The 15,979-nt window shown below is 36.5% G+C and overlaps 1 protein-coding gene across 1 annotated transcript in view; it reads left to right on the forward strand.

Moving 5' to 3' along the window:
- LOC142517908 (callose synthase 1-like) overlaps window positions 1-15,979 on the forward strand; it is a 64,298-nt gene that overhangs the window by 38,427 nt on the left and 9,892 nt on the right. The window contains exons 13-28 of the mRNA XM_075620411.1: window positions 2,695-2,817; window positions 2,925-3,042; window positions 3,490-3,824; window positions 3,958-4,010; window positions 4,104-4,164; window positions 4,774-4,855; window positions 4,961-5,010; window positions 5,106-5,192; window positions 6,926-7,057; window positions 7,153-7,247; window positions 8,612-8,696; window positions 8,771-8,931; window positions 9,020-9,143; window positions 9,234-9,337; window positions 9,419-9,548; window positions 9,724-9,875. Of these exons, the coding sequence (XP_075476526.1) occupies window positions 2,695-2,817; window positions 2,925-3,042; window positions 3,490-3,824; window positions 3,958-4,010; window positions 4,104-4,164; window positions 4,774-4,855; window positions 4,961-5,010; window positions 5,106-5,192; window positions 6,926-7,057; window positions 7,153-7,247; window positions 8,612-8,696; window positions 8,771-8,931; window positions 9,020-9,143; window positions 9,234-9,337; window positions 9,419-9,548; window positions 9,724-9,875 (1,892 nt within the window). The remainder of the gene's footprint in view (window positions 1-2,694; window positions 2,818-2,924; window positions 3,043-3,489; window positions 3,825-3,957; window positions 4,011-4,103; window positions 4,165-4,773; window positions 4,856-4,960; window positions 5,011-5,105; window positions 5,193-6,925; window positions 7,058-7,152; window positions 7,248-8,611; window positions 8,697-8,770; window positions 8,932-9,019; window positions 9,144-9,233; window positions 9,338-9,418; window positions 9,549-9,723; window positions 9,876-15,979) is intronic.

The raw sequence follows: 15,979 nt of genomic DNA on the forward strand, positions 1-15,979 counted from the left end.
CACCCTCTTCTTTCGGCCTTATCTTCTTTAGAATCTTGATTTGCCGCCCTCGACACCATGGTTCAGAAACGCAACCTCTTCCATCTGATTTTTGTAATGTGCCCTCTATCTCTTGTCCTTTGGAATGATCCGTGAATTCCGATCTCAATTTCTGCCCTTTCCGCTGAAGCTCGCAGGATCCTTCTTCATTTCTTATTTGCTGATGTGTGTGTTTATCCGAATCCATTTTGCCAGTGTCACTTGTAGGTACCACATTGCTACTGACCCATTGAATTTCTTCGTTGTACCCCATCCCGCCAACACTCTAGCACCGTTAACGACCACTTGTGCATAGGATCTTTTTTCATAAGTTTCATACGCTGCTATGTTGACCGAATCCTCTTCAATGCGAATAACCATAGGTCCTCTTTGAGTTGAGATCTTCATATTTCTGTTGATGAACCCACCTTCAAGCCCCACCACTTTAATTTTTGCCGCCGACAAATCTTTTAGTTGAATAGTGTCTTGACTGATGCCCAATAGACCTCCACATTGCTCTCCTATTATTTTGAAAAGATCAGTGGACCATAAGTCCCAAGGTAACCCCAATAATCGCACCCAACTATTGCAGCATTCAAACACTTCATCTTCACAGTTGATTTGCTGCCTCCATCTCTCAAATGACAAGGTAATTTTTTTCTCCAGAAAGCATTTCTTCATTCGCAGATAAAAGGAGGCATCCTCCTCGTTGTGTGGCCATCATATTGCTTTGTTGGCTTGAAATGGAAATAATTCAACACTCCTCTGGACCGCTTTCCCAAGAGTGAGACGCACCAAATCCCACGGTGTATTAACACATTCTCTTGTGATGATGAGAGCTTTACTCCAATCCTTCACCATACATGCTGGTAATTGCTCATATTTATCAGCTTCGATAACCCCCTGTTTACTATGTTTCGGCCAAAATTTTCGATCTTTTGAGTTTGTTCCATATGTTTCCTTCCTTCAGTAAAGCGCATTCCAGTATCCCTTCTTTTCTTCATAAATCTGGACAGATTGTGTGCCACCCATGTCCAACCCCAATCAAATCGCCCACTTGGTATGATGATGCGCTGCCGCTTTCCTTTCCAGACAATTTTAGAGACTTCGAGATAGCTTCCTCGGCCATTCACAATTTTCTGCATAGATAATACTGCTTCTCTTCCTCTGAATCTATTAAACTTAGGACATGATTGAGGTTTGTTAATGTATTCCCACAATTTCGACAATATCCAATCTAAGCTTTCCAAATCCACTTCCAACTCATAGCTCGCATTTCTAGTTCTCTCCGTCATACACACAGTAAGACCCCTCCTACCACTGCTCATTAGAAACAATTTTTGCTCTATTTTAAACTCGCAAGCTGTCCTGGAATTAGCCCGAATCGTCCCTCTGTTCATGACTGAAGTATAGCTGTGGATATGAATTTTTTTTTTTTTTTGAAATGGTGGTAAGGTTCCAAATAGGTTTAGTGATATTCTGTGATGAGACTAGGTAGTCGGCCAATAAAAGAAGAAGAGATTGTTGCCAGCAAAGATAACAAGCAAGGAGCGAAGTTTTTCCAGCAAGGTCGGCGCGAAAAAGAGTGAAAGTAGATGCCGCCGACGGCCGACGCCGGTGACTGAGGGGAGGAACGATCGACAAGAATCAGGAGTTGAAGAAGCTGATTGAACAGTTGAGGAATATCGAAAGGAACTCCATTTGATAATTGGAGATATTTGTATCATGTGAGCAAGCTTATCTACCTGTCACACCTGAGGCATTATATTACCTTCACTGTAATGTGGTGAGCTACTTTAAAAGATCACAAAGAAAAGGATTACTGCTAATGAAAAGCAATCAAAGAAGTATTGAAGTTTTTACTGATGCTGACTGTGTAGGTTCTAACTCAAATAGAAGATCCATTGTTGGTTATTGTACTTTTCTCAAGGATAATCATATCACGTTGAGAATTGAAAACCAAAATGTTGTATACCTGATCTTATTTTCTTAGTTTGATAAGAACTTATCTATCGATTATCTATAATTATTTGTATCTTTGTATTTTAAATTCCTAGTATTATGTTATCTTATCTTCTTAGTTGTTTGTTTAATCTTTGTAGACTCTACATTTCAGAATAAGAAATATACGGTGTTTCACCAATTCTCAATTTATTCTAACTTCACAAAATGTAGTTGTTTGAAATAAGTTATGGTTAGTGGAGGGTGTGAGAGTTGTGGATAAACTGATACATGAAGAGTTGAAATTAGAGACAGAAATCTCAATGAAATAATTTTGTGATGATAAGTCTGCGATTGGTATTGCAAATAACCTATTCCATGATGATCGCAACTGAACATATTGAGGTTGATATACATTTTATTAAATAAAAGTTGGAGATTAGAACTCACTATGCCATTCATCATTGCTGAGTTACATTAGATATTCATGCACCAACTTGTGGGAGAATATAGGAAAATAGGGTTATTTTAGTTTTTAAAAGCAGGTTATTTTTTCCCTGTAACTAAGGATTTAAAATTGAAGTTTCTATATCTATTAAGTTGTATATTGTATAAATGTAGACAAACTTGTACTAATTATTCATTCAGAAAGTAAAGGGAAAAGAAGAACTAAAGTTCCATAACTTTCTCTTGCTATTCTTTTTCTTCTTATAAAAATTATTCTCCAACTTTCAGGAAAATGCATCTGTTGGGAGAGAGAGATGGATGGGAAAAATCAACTTTGTCGAGACTCGTTCGTTCTGGCACATATTTAGGAGTTATGATAGAATGTGGAGCTTTTTTATTTTGTGTTTACAGGTTTCCTTTTTAATTGTATCTGTATCTGCTTCATCATCATCATGTTCTACTTTCTAATAGATGTTACTTTTGTTATCTTCTTGAAATTAATTTTCTCGACTGTGAAGGCAATGATAATAATATCATGGAATGGATCCGGAAGTATTGGCGGTATATTTGATGGAGATGTGATCAAGAAAGTTTTGAGTATATTTATTACAGCTGCAATACTAAAACTTGCTCAAGGTAATTTCCAAAAGAAAAAAAACTTGCTCAAGGATTAAAAAATGATATCGATCTTGTTATATTTTTGTGCATCTTCTAGCCTGAATGTTATTTTTTAGACCTTGTAGTTCCTAATCTTCTCAATGAATGAACTAAACCATGAATGGTTAACAGTGTTTGGTTTTTTGTCCTGCACTGTCATGTGACACCATGGGTTTGAGCTTTCAGATTGAAGATCAGGTTACGGTCAGCACTGTTTGGGAGGTGGTGCCCAACAGAATTTTCCAGTTTCATGTCTTTCTTGCAAACTTGACCACTTGTTTTATAAATCGTTTTTTGTCATTGACCCTAATTTAATTTGTTTAAACTCCCATCATATTCTTATAGAGTCTTGATTTTTCAACATGACTATGAATTGAAAGTTTGTACTGGGAGAATGTCCTCATTTTCCTACGTTGTTGTGCGCAGCTGTTCTCGATGTGATTATGAGCTGGAAAGCTAGGATGAGTATGTCAGCGCATGTAAAGCTGAGATATATATTAAAGGTTGTTTCTGCAGCAGTGTGGGTGATTGTGTTGCCAGTGACTTATGCATATAGTTGGAATAATGGTCCTGAATTTGCGCAAACGATTAAGAACTGGTTTGGAAAGGGGCATGGTTCTCCTTCTTTGTATATCATTGCGGTTTTAATATATTTATCTCCAAATATGCTCTCCGGATCATTGTTTCTGTTTCCATTTATACGGCGGTATCTTGAAAGATCAGACTACAAAATTGTGAGGCTAATGATGTGGTGGTCTCAGGTATGCAAGCAGCAGTTTTATCCTGAACGTTTAACTAGTTTGTTTGTGATTATTTATGTCAATGTCACTCCTAACTTTCATCATATGTAGGCTAAGATTGGACTCTAACACTTGAATATCTCTTACCCTGCAGCCTCGGCTCTATGTTGGAAGGGGAATGCAGGAAAGCACATTTTCTGTTGTCAAGTAAAGCATTTCTTTGATTATCAAAGTGAATTTACTCGTAATAGATTCCTACTGTTATTATAAACCATTGGTCTGCCATAATTTTTTTTCCAGTTATACGGTGTTTTGGGTTCTACTTTTGGCGGCGAAGTTGGCTTTTAGTTTTTATGCTGAGGTGACTGACAGTTCTCTCTTGTTCTTTCTTTCTTTCCAAAATTTGATTGCTTTTATTTCCATTTCGACGTGTATTCAATTTTGTTAATGTTTCCATTTGTAGTATTATCTACACAAATTTAATTTTATTTATGTAATTCTCAGTCCTGATATTCTTATGGTAGAAATTTACGCGCACTTTTAAAGTGTTTAAACTTGATGATACCATTTTTATTTATTTTGAGAACTGAGAAGAACTGAAAAATTACACTGATAACATTTTGAGGTTTGTGTATGTTTAACTTTGTACTCTTTGGAAGACAGTCTCTCTGTACGCCTTTGAATCTTGAAAATTCATGAACATGAGGAATACAATCTGGAATTATATGCTAGTATATTAAATCAAACTTTCAATATTTATTTCAAATCAGATATTCCATGACCTGATAAACCATCCCCTTTGTAAGTAATCTTCCTACATCTGCATCAGGTGAAATTTATGTTCCCAAATTTCTCTCCTGGCCAAATCAATAGTATTTGAAAGGAATATTTTTGTAAAAGGCTGTCCCTAGTTTAGATATTGGTTGTCAACTTTCATGGACCGGTGATTTGATGGGTTATATTGTCGCAGATACATCCTCTTGTGGGTCCTACAAAAGAAATCATGGTGGTTCATATAAATAAATATGAGTGGCATGAGTTCTTTCCTCGAGGTCGTTACACTGGTCACAATTGGCTGTTTTGTATATTTAATTTTGACCATGTTTATGTATGAAATTTTTACTCATCACTGGGAGATACCATTTTTTTCATTTCAGCAAAAAATAACATTGGGGTAGTGATTGCACTCTGGGCTCCTGTTATTATTGTAAGTTTATCTTTATACTTGAGGTTGATTTGTCGATGTTTGTTATCCTTTGTTCTACCTGTGTTTAAATATCTCTTATTTATGGTCTCTTCCAGGTATATTTCATGGATACCCAGATTTGGTATGCCATTTTTTCCACAATATTTGGAGGGATATATGGAGCATTTCGACGCCTTGGAGAGGTTGTTTGGCTTTTATTTTCTTGAGATCAGTTCTCAATATTTGGTGTTTCTAGGCATTTGTATGGCTGTATGCTGCGTAATGAATACCCTCTTTGTAATGCTATGAATATATACCTTATGGATCATTCTTTCCAATTTTATGTCTCATAATTTATAAATTTAATCATTTACACACTCATCCTTTAAGAAATGCACACATGTATGCTAGTAGATACTAGGGGTGCACCCGAGTCGAGTCGATACTCGAGCTCGACTCGATTTAAATTTTGTAGGCTCGAGCTCGATCGAGTATTCAATTTCAGTTTGAACTCCATTCGTGAAAATATGGAGTTACTTGAGCTGGTGTTCGAAAAGCTTTGTCGTATAATTTTAGGGTTTAAATTTTGTATTTATATGGACAAAAATATCTGTAAATTATGTATTCTCTAATTAATATATAGTTACTCGAGTAGCTCACAAGCTACTTGAGTAGAAACAATTAAAATTCAAGCCGAGGTACTTGATTGCTCGACTCGAGTGTTGATCGAGCCGCTGACGAGCTACTCAGCTTGACTCGTTTGCTACTCTAGTAAATACACATGAATGTATGCATGAAGATCCTGTAAATAGTTTCCTATATTATTATTGTTTTGAAACCTATATTATATTGTAGAGACACTTCCCTGTTTAATTGTGCTATTATACTTGCACTTGAATCATTTACAACTAATCCATTAGCACAAAAATGATTTTCGATTTCTTTTAATTGATTGTCCATTTGAAAAGGAGAGAAAGTTCTACATCGCCTGCCCAATTTCCAAATTACAGACTTCCCTCCAAAAATCATTATTACACCCAAATTCCCTTCTTGTGAGGGGAGATTGGTGTAGCTTTGATGTTTGCAAGAGTTCATGTATTTTAGAGATACCTGAATGGGCATGGATCAACTGATTTCATGCGTTCTTTACTTCGTGAACCATTTATGTTGCTTCACCCTCTTCAAAATGTTTGCTGTTTCTTCGTGTCTCAGTCGTGAATATGTGCTCTCTGCTTTTAAGTTTTTGTTGTTTTTGGACACACTTGTCATTCCTTCTGAGAATATGACTATCAATAAATAATGCCTTCTCACATTTCTAAAGCAAGTACTCTCAATTGCTGCCAATTGTTTATTGTTTTGACTTGCTTTATATATTCAGTTATTCTGTGGTGTCTAACAGCCCTGTGAAAATTTAGTTTTAAGTAATGTATGTCTATGTATTATGACAATATATTGTTCAGACCCAATTCTACATTCTAATTTATCATTTCAATTTATGAGATCATGCACCAGAGATCCACACTTCATTATAAAACATTATTCATTTGCCCATTGAGATTTGACGAATCCTTCAATATGTTGCTAGATTGAAGATTTCAGATTCATAAACAGCTTCCTTACTGTTGCATTCAAGCATTTCTGTGAAAACTAATTTTACTTGAACATTTTTATTATTCCCAAGCAAGTTATAAGCCTAAGCTTGTTAATCTTCTAGTTTAAGTATTAATTGCAGTTCTGTAATTCAACCAATGAGACTAAATTCAGACAAAATAGCAGACCCTCGATCTTACATTGATAAATAAGAAATATGTTTTATATATGAATTCATGACATATGATTTATCTCATACAGAAAATGTGGTTTTCTTACACTTATCAGAAAGTTCTGCTTTTTTCTATTGGTTTTTTGAGCTGATAAATATATGTTGTGCCCACAGATTCGAACATTGGCAATGCTTAGGTCTCGGTTTCAATCATTGCCAGGTGCTTTTAATGCCCGTTTGATTCCAGCAGAAAAGGCTGAGAAGCCTAAGGGAATAAAGGCCACGATCTCCCGTAAATTTGCTCAGGTTGATCATGAATAACTTCAATATATTACACCTTGTTTTCTTTTATTTGTTTCCAAAGATCTATAATGGCATTTGGAATTGACTGTTATTCGCAGATCAAATCTAATAAACAGGAGGAGGCAGCAAAATTTTCACAGATGTGGAACAAGATAATCGAAAGTTTTAGAGAGGAAGATCTGATAAATTACAGGTATATGGTAACACTCACACTTATGTCGTGGTTTATTGCAAAAATCATAATAAACTCCTCTTACTTCATCAAAATCAACATTGACTCAGCCATCTCCTTAAAGTAATTGCAATAATCGCGATCTCCTTAAAGTAATTGCAATAATCTGCGTGCTTCCATTCCATAGTCATCATTGAAGAAGTCAAGATTCTGTCATAAACCTTCGGGATTAGAAATTTAGAATATCTAGTGATAGAATCCTCTCTCTCTCACACAAACTAGGAAATAACAGAAATATGCTATGAATCTAGTGGTCCTTAACAATTGGGATATCAATTATCATCATTCTCAAAAAAAAAAAAAAAATCACATCAAGGTTTATTCCAGTTCCTGATGTTTTACATCAGTGTGATTATTAGATGAATAGGTGGATTGATTCTTAAAAATATAGCACTTTTCCAATCAGTTCCCCAACACAGCCATGGAAAGGGAGTCCATTTTATCGATTAACATGACTCTCCTATTATTTTCTCGTAGAACGCTGGAAAAGGCCTCTACAGTCGAAAGGAGCGGTTTCCTTCCTTGAATTCTACCACACACTTCATCTAACTCCCAATGGAAACTTGCAAGGATATCATACAATCTTTCTTTATCCGTGATGTTTAAAATTTAACATGGATATCCAAACCCCTCTAATCTACTTCATGAATGCGTCCAACTTTTGCCATTGAATTTTAAACGTTTTAGTATTTGGTCACATAAACATTCAGATTCCTTTATTGTTATTCAATTTCATTGAGCAAAAACATGAGAGATTTCCAAATCAGAATTTTCTCTCAATTAAAGATAGGTACACAGCGCTGATGCTTGTCTCCATTGAATTAATAGTTCAAGGCATTCTTATCCAATGATACAAAATCAGGTCTCCTTCCTTTGGTCTTGTTTCATTGAAATGAGCACGTTTCCAGTTGGAATAGTTTTGACCAGTTGTGACCAGTTTAAGTAGCTCTTCCCGACGTTGAAACCTATGGCTCTGATGCCATGTAGAAAGTTAAGGTGAAAAAACTGTATTTTTTGTTATGTAATCAAGAGGTTATATACCAGAAGACATTAAAGTTAAACTGGAAAGACAATTTAAGAAACTTTCAGTTTTCAAGCAATCACACAGAGCAAATAGAGAAGTGCAATATCCAAACACAAAACCCCTAATATAGTTAGGTATTATTAGTTTTTTCCACTCGGATTTTTTCCACAGAATGCAATCAGGGGACATGTATTTAGTTTTTGGCTTAAATTTTTGAACTGCTTGTAACCCTATCTCTTCTGATTCTCTGAAGTTGGTTATATTTTTTTCTGGGTTCACGGTTGGGGAACAATGGTAACAGGGAAATGAACCTATTGCTTGTGCCATATCATGCTGACAAAGAGTTGGACCTTATCCAGTGGCCTCCGTTTTTACTAGCCAGCAAGGTAGGGGTGCTAGAAATACTTTAATTTGTAAGCTTTTTAAGTTATCGCATCATCTGTCATGGTTTTCGATATAGCTTCCTATTGCCCTGGATATGGCAAAAGACGTCAATGCAAGAGATCGAGAGCTCAATAAGAGATTGGGTGTTGATATATACATGCGATGTGCTATTAGTGAGTGCTATGCGTCTTGTAAAAATATTATCAATTATTTGGTTGTGGGAGAACGTGAGAAGCAGTAAGTTTTCATCAAAGAACATTAAATTTTATATTATTTATCACATATTGAAAATTCCAATCATGTTATTTTGGTTTGTAAATTTCAGAGTAATAAGTGAGATCTTCTCTAAAGTCGATGAACACGTGCAACAGGGTGATCTTATTGTGAAATGTAATATGAGTGCTCTGCCAATCCTCTATGACAAATTTGTGCTGCTTATTGAGTATCTGGTAAATATTTTGAATCCTATATTTCTAATGTCAATACAGGACATGACAATGTCTGAAACTGCCTAAGAGTAATTATTTTATACTCTGCAGAGAGAAAATAGAAGGGATGACAAGGATAAGGATGAAATAGTTATTGTCTTGCTCGACATGCTAGAAGTTGTGACTAGGGACATATTGGATGACTTTGTTCCTAGGTAATAATACACATGCTATTAATAATCACATACGATTTCAGGTTAATGTGTATGCACTTCAATCATTAATTTCTCTTGTAGTTTGCTAGAATCCAGCCATGGTGGGTCCTATGGAATGTATCAAGGGATGATGCCTCTTGATCAACAGCAGCAATACTTTAAGACACTCCGTTTTCCAGTTACAGAAGACCTTGAGGCATGGAAAGAGAAAGTAAGTTCTATGGAATGCTTTGTAAAATCCTCCTTTCCTCGTTAGGGTTCTGATAAACTTGGACTTGAACAACAGTTAAAAGATATTAAAATTATATTAACTATTTTTATTGATACTTGTAATTCTGACATTTATTGTTCACTCTATCAAAATCAATAGCTATTTGTGTATTCAGATTAAGCGGCTTCATCTGCTGCTAACTGTGAAGGAATCGGCTATGGATGTGCCATCCAATTTAGAAGCCAGGAGACGTATTTCATTTTTCTCAAATTCATTGTTCATGGATATGCCTCCAGCTCCCAAAGTTCGCAATATGCTCTCCTTTTCGTAAGTCACTTCAGATAGTAAGGTTTAGGTTTACTTTGTCATGCTTTGATATTAGGGTTCCCTTGTATAATGTGTTTTCTCGTATTTTATCGGACAATTATGATTCATAGAGAGATGATGCACTAAGAATAGGAGCTCATTGCCTGCATGGTTCAGGGATGAAATATCTGTGTCCAAAAGTCATAACATTGATTTCTTGGTTTACATGATGCCATAACAATGCGCAGTTATTTTTCCTACGCTGTTTTGTTCTATGCAAATTGATAAATAATTTATATGCAACAATCGCTTCACACTCTAAATATTTCATGTTCTTGACATGGTTCCCCAAAGATATTAATAACATCTTTTCAACTGAGAGTACTCGTAAGTTAAATTGTGTTACAGATAAGTCATTTTGAGAAGTGTGGTATGACCAAAGTTTAGAGAGAATTTTAACTCGTGTATCTTAATAATGATGATTACAACTGTTTCTATACACAATAATCAAGATCTAATTTAAGAATATTAAATCCTAGAAAATAATTACTCTATTCTAAATCCCACACAATCTGGAAATACATTGACTAAATTATGCACACAATTTTCGTTGATTGGGAGAAGATTTTTCCACACTCCCCCTCAAGCTAGGGAACGGATGTCGTTCATACCAATCTTGCTTACTAGTCTCTGGAAAAAAGTCCCAATCAATCCTTTGGTGAGTATGTCTGCAAGCTGCTGCTTTGTGAAATAGAAAGGAGCTTTTCTTTTATAAAGTGTCGTTCCACTTCAACGTGCTTTATACAGTCAAGTTGTACTGGATTATGAGCAATATTAATAGTTGATTTGTCGTCACAATAAAGTTTCATTGGGCCTTTCCATTGAACTTTCAAGTCTTCTAATCCATAGCTCTATATTTAGCTCCTGCATTGTATCTTGCCACGACTTCCTACTTTTTCCTTCTCCATGTCACAAGATTACCTCGTTTAAGATTGTCCGATAAAGGGACTTTTGTTCAGAAAATGAGAGTCCGGCTTGAGTTTGGCTCGTTTAAGATTGATAGAGACTCGAGCTCGACTTGTCTTGAAATTATTAAGCTCGCGAAAAGCTCGAGCACGGCTCGTTAAAAGCTCGTTTATCATGTTAATCAAGCAGGGCTCGAGCTTGGTTATCATGTTTAACAAGCTTGACTTGAGCTCGGCTCGTTTTCGAGCTCGTAAAGCTTACAGTTGAGCTCGAGTTTGAGTTTAATTCGATCTTGTTAAAAATTAAATATATCTATGAACTAATTTTAAATCAAACATAAAAGTACAAATTCATTCATAAATAACCAAAATTACAAATAACAACTAAAAAACAAAAACGAGCCGAGCTCGAGCTTACGAGCGACCTAAACAAGCACCCCGAGCTCGAGTTCGCGAGCCTATTAACGAACATGTTTGCGAGCTCACGAGCTGAATATCCTTAGCATTGAGCTTAGTTTGATTAAATTGTCAAATCGAGCTCGAGCTTGATTTGATATGATTAATAAACGAACTCAAACGAGTTTTTTATCGAACTGAGCTCCGAATAGCTCGCGAACGGTTTGGTTCGTTTACATTCCTAACTGTAATCAATCACATACGTTTGAGTGTACCATTTGACTACAAGTCTTGCCTTGTATCTTTCCAATGAAACATCTGAATTGTATTTGACTGTTAATATCCATCTGCACCCCACTGTTTGTTTTCCTTTTGGCAGTTTCACCAAGTCCCAAGTCTTATTTTTTTCAAGTGCTTCCGTTTCATCCTTCATGGCATTCTTCCAATTAACATCATTCAATTCCTCGGATACTGTTTTGGGAATTTGAATTGAGTTTAGGCTGGTGAGAAAGACTCGGTGATTGGGAGACAGATTCTTGTAAGACATGAATATGGTTAAGGGGTGTTTGGTGCGTGATCGGATTCGTTTTTTAATAGCAATTGGAACATCATAATTATTTTGATCAAGGACATTCAAAGTATTATCAGTGTAAGGATTAGGGGATACCTCATTAAGTTCATGAACATGGACTGGTTTGGGTGATTGGACCTGGACTAATTTGATAATTGGTGTGTGCCTTCTTGAATAACCTCAGTGGTCGAGTGAAGTCTTGAACTTGAGCTGTAGGAGGTTCATGATGAGTTCTATATTGGGAGGGGCAATAGGCGGAGGTGATTTAGTTGTTAAAGATTCAGTGTGTAGCTGGGTAGGTGTAAGAGCTGTAGATGAGGTAGAAGAGCATGATCAAGGGGGGAAATTTCATTGTCCTTATCCTTTTTTCAATAAGATCTCCCCCTGATGTTAAGGACTACAAAAATATTTATCATCTTCATTGAAAGTGACATTGGCAGAGATAGACTTTCCTTGTGGGAGGATGGTAACGTATGCTTGGGACTTTGAAAATCACGAACTTTGGTAGGTAATCTGTTAATGATATGAACTGATGCTGTTATGACTGCCGCTCCCCAAAATTATTTAGGAATATTTTTTTAAAACAAAAATACTTCGGTGACGGCTAGAATATGTCATTCTTGCGCTCAGCCACCCCATTCTGTTGAGGTGTATTAACGCAAGAGATAATGTATTATCCTTTTCTTGGAAATATGGTGCAAGAACTTGATTAAAATAGTCCCTAGCATTGTCAGACCACAATCTTTTGACTTCCCTATCAAATTGTCTTAATCATGTGACAGAAGATGGGAAAAATGGTGCTGATCTCAGATTTTGTTTCATAAGGAAAATCCAAGTTACGCATGTACAATCATCAGTGAAGAAAATAAACCATCGAGCCCCAAATATGTTAGGAATAGTTGAAGGTCCCCAAACATCACTATGAATGAGAATAAATGGAACTATGGTTCTTTTATTGCTTATTGGGAATGAGGAATTGTCGTGCTTTGCTAATTCACAAACATCATACTTTAAATTATCAATATCCAAATCTTTGAACATTAAAGGAAACATAATCTTAAGGACTTTAAACGATGGGTGACCAAGACGAAGGTGTTTGAGCCAAATATGGTATTTATTTAATTTAGAAGGCTCTGAAGTAATGAGAATGGAGAGGGGTTCGTAACTCTATCCTAACCACTCGATTCTTCATGATAGTGGAGACCATTATTTTCTCTCGCTTGTCCAATTATCCTCCTTGTACCCTGTTCCTGAAAAACACAATGAGAACCATCGAAAACAATACTGCAATTAGAATCCTTTGCGAGTTTTTGGATTGACCGCATGTTTGTAAAAAGTTTAGGGACATGCATGACATTTTTAAGAGCGAGGGTTTTAGTTATAACAATGTCTCTGTAGTTTGAGAGAATAGCAGAGAAAGAAAATGCTTCACTTGTATTATTGCTTCAAAAAATAATGGTTAGATACAACAAATTTATAGACTCCTAAGTTAACTAAATTCCTAAATCTAAGGGATAACTAGATATTGATAATTCTAATACTAAAAATTCAAATATAAAAGATAATGCAAACAAGATCCTATCAATCTAGTGATGATAATCCTATCAATCTTGATAACATGAGGATAATCCAATATTCTACACTCTTCCTCAAACTGGGTCATATAGGTTCATCATTCCTAGCTTGAAACACAAATCTTGCAAACTTGGTCTATGAAGTGCTTTTGTTAGAATATCTGCCACTTGTAATTGAGTAGGGATATAATTCAACAACTATCTTGTTTTCAATCTTTTCACTGATAAAATGTCGATCTACGTCTATGTGCTTGGTTCGATCATGATGGACTGGATTCTTGGATATGCTGATGACTGCTTTATTATCACTCATAAGCTCCACGGGGTGATTTTCTTCTATCTTTAGTTCATACAGTAGTCTCTTGAGCCAGATTCCTTCACAAATCCCATGTGCTAGCGATCGGAATTCAGCTTCTGCACTACTCCGAGCAACTACTGTTTGTTTCTTACTTCGCCATGTCACCAAATTTCCCCATACATATGAACAATATCCAGACGTGGACCGTCTATCTATGAGTGATCCTGCCCAATCAGCATCGCTATAGACTTTGATTGTTCTGTTGGAAGTCTTTCTAAACATTAGTCCTTGTCCAGAAGTCCCCTTTAGGTATCTTAGTACTCGGTAGGTTGCATTCATTTGTTCTTCCCTCGGGTTATCATGAACTGGCTAATGACACTCACAGAAAAGCCGATATCTGGTCGTGTATGTGATAGGTGTATTAGTTTCCCAACTAACCTTTGATATCTTCCCTTGTCCACTGAGGAACTATCTTTTCAGTTCTTATTTTCATGTTTGGATCCATGGGTGTATCAACCGATTTGCAACCTAGCATGCCAGTTTTTTTCAGAAGGTCAAGAACATATTTTCGTTGAGAGATTGAGATACCTATAGATGATCTTGCTACTTCTATTCCCAGAAAGTATCTAAGTTGCCCGAGATCTTTTTTTTATTCTTTCGAAAGGTGTAGTTTCACACGGGTCATTTCTTCTTCGTGATTCCCTGTGAGGACAATGTTGTCTACATAGACAATGAGTATTGTAATCTTGACTCCCTCCAAATGTTTAATAAATAGCGTGTGGTCAGCTCGACATTGGGTGTAGCCATCCCTCTTTACAACATTGGTAAACTGGAAAAACCATGCCTTGGGTGATTTTTTGAGGCCATACAACGACTTCTGTAATTTGCATACCTTATTCTTTGTAGTCGTTGATGCAAAACCAGGAGGAAAGTCCATGTACACTTCTTCTTCAAGATCGCCATTAAGGAATGCATTTTTCACATCAAGTTGGTATAATGGCCAATCCATGTTGATAACAAGTGATAACAGGACTCTTGACGGTATTGAGTCTGGCTATAGGAGCGAATGTTTCTTGATACTCGATAGTCAATACCATACGACTGTGTATACCTTTTGGCTACAAGTCGTGCTTTGAACCGATCTATGCTTCCATCAGACAAGTGTTTGACAGTGAATATCCATTTACAACCAACTGTTTTCTTTCCTAGTGGAAGATCAGCAATCTGCCATGTTTTGTTCTTTTCAAGTACCTTGATCTCATCAAAAACCGCAGCTTTCTATTTAGGGTCTTTGAGGGCTTCATCAATAGTTGATGGAATCTGAACCTGATCTAGGTGTGATAGAAATGCACGATAATTCTGAGAAAATCGTTCAAGTGAGACAAACTTCCCAATGGGGTGTTGTGTGCATGTTCTCGCTCCTTTTCTTAAAGTAATAGGTCTATCATCCAAATCATTTTCCAATGTATGAATATCGTTCTCAAGGTTACCTGAATCTGGTGTCGTGGAAAAATCATGAGCAGGCTGAGTTTGTGGGGATCTGGACTTTTTTGATGGTATTGTTTCCGTCGAGAGTACACCTGAATCGGTTGGATGAGATTTTGGGCATTATAGATAAAGGGGTTGCTAGTCACGGGAGGCAGTGTTTTTGTTTCAGTATGGAGTGTGTTTGGTTCGAGATATTCTTTGATGGGATCCCAATTCTGCGCTTCTATATTTGACTTCTCCCCCTAAAGTGTAGAACTAGGATAGAAGGGATCATTTTCGAAGAATGTGACGTCCATGGATGTGTATAGCTTCTTTAAGGTAGGACAATAACATTTGTAACCTTTTTGGTTTGGGGAATACCCAAGGAAGATGCATTTGACAGCTTCGAATTTGTTGCGGTTGTGGGAATGAATGTGAACAAATGCAAACCATCCAAACACTTTGAGAGGAATATCATGAACTAGGTGTGAGTTGGGGAAACATTTAAGGAACGTTTGGACAGGTGTATGGAATTTTAGGATCTGTGAGGGCATTCGATTGATGAGATACGGCTGTGGGAATGGCGTCCCCCCAATAGCATTTAGGCACATTTTTCGTGAACAACAAGGATCGTGTAGCTTCCAAGAGATGACGGTTTTCCTTTCGGACACACCATTCTGTTGGTGAGTGTCCAACACATGAGCTTTGGTGAATAATCCCATGAGAGAGCAGGTATTCTCCCAAAACTGTGTTGAAATAATCACGAGCTCTATCTGTACGTAAAATCTGAATTTTGGTAGAGAATTGAGTCTGAATCATGGTGTGGAATTTTTTGAATAGGTTGGAGGTTTCAG

This window comes from Primulina tabacum, chromosome 11, assembly GCF_025594145.1.
Source record: "Primulina tabacum isolate GXHZ01 chromosome 11, ASM2559414v2, whole genome shotgun sequence".
Taxonomy (NCBI): Eukaryota; Viridiplantae; Streptophyta; class Magnoliopsida; order Lamiales; family Gesneriaceae; genus Primulina; species Primulina tabacum.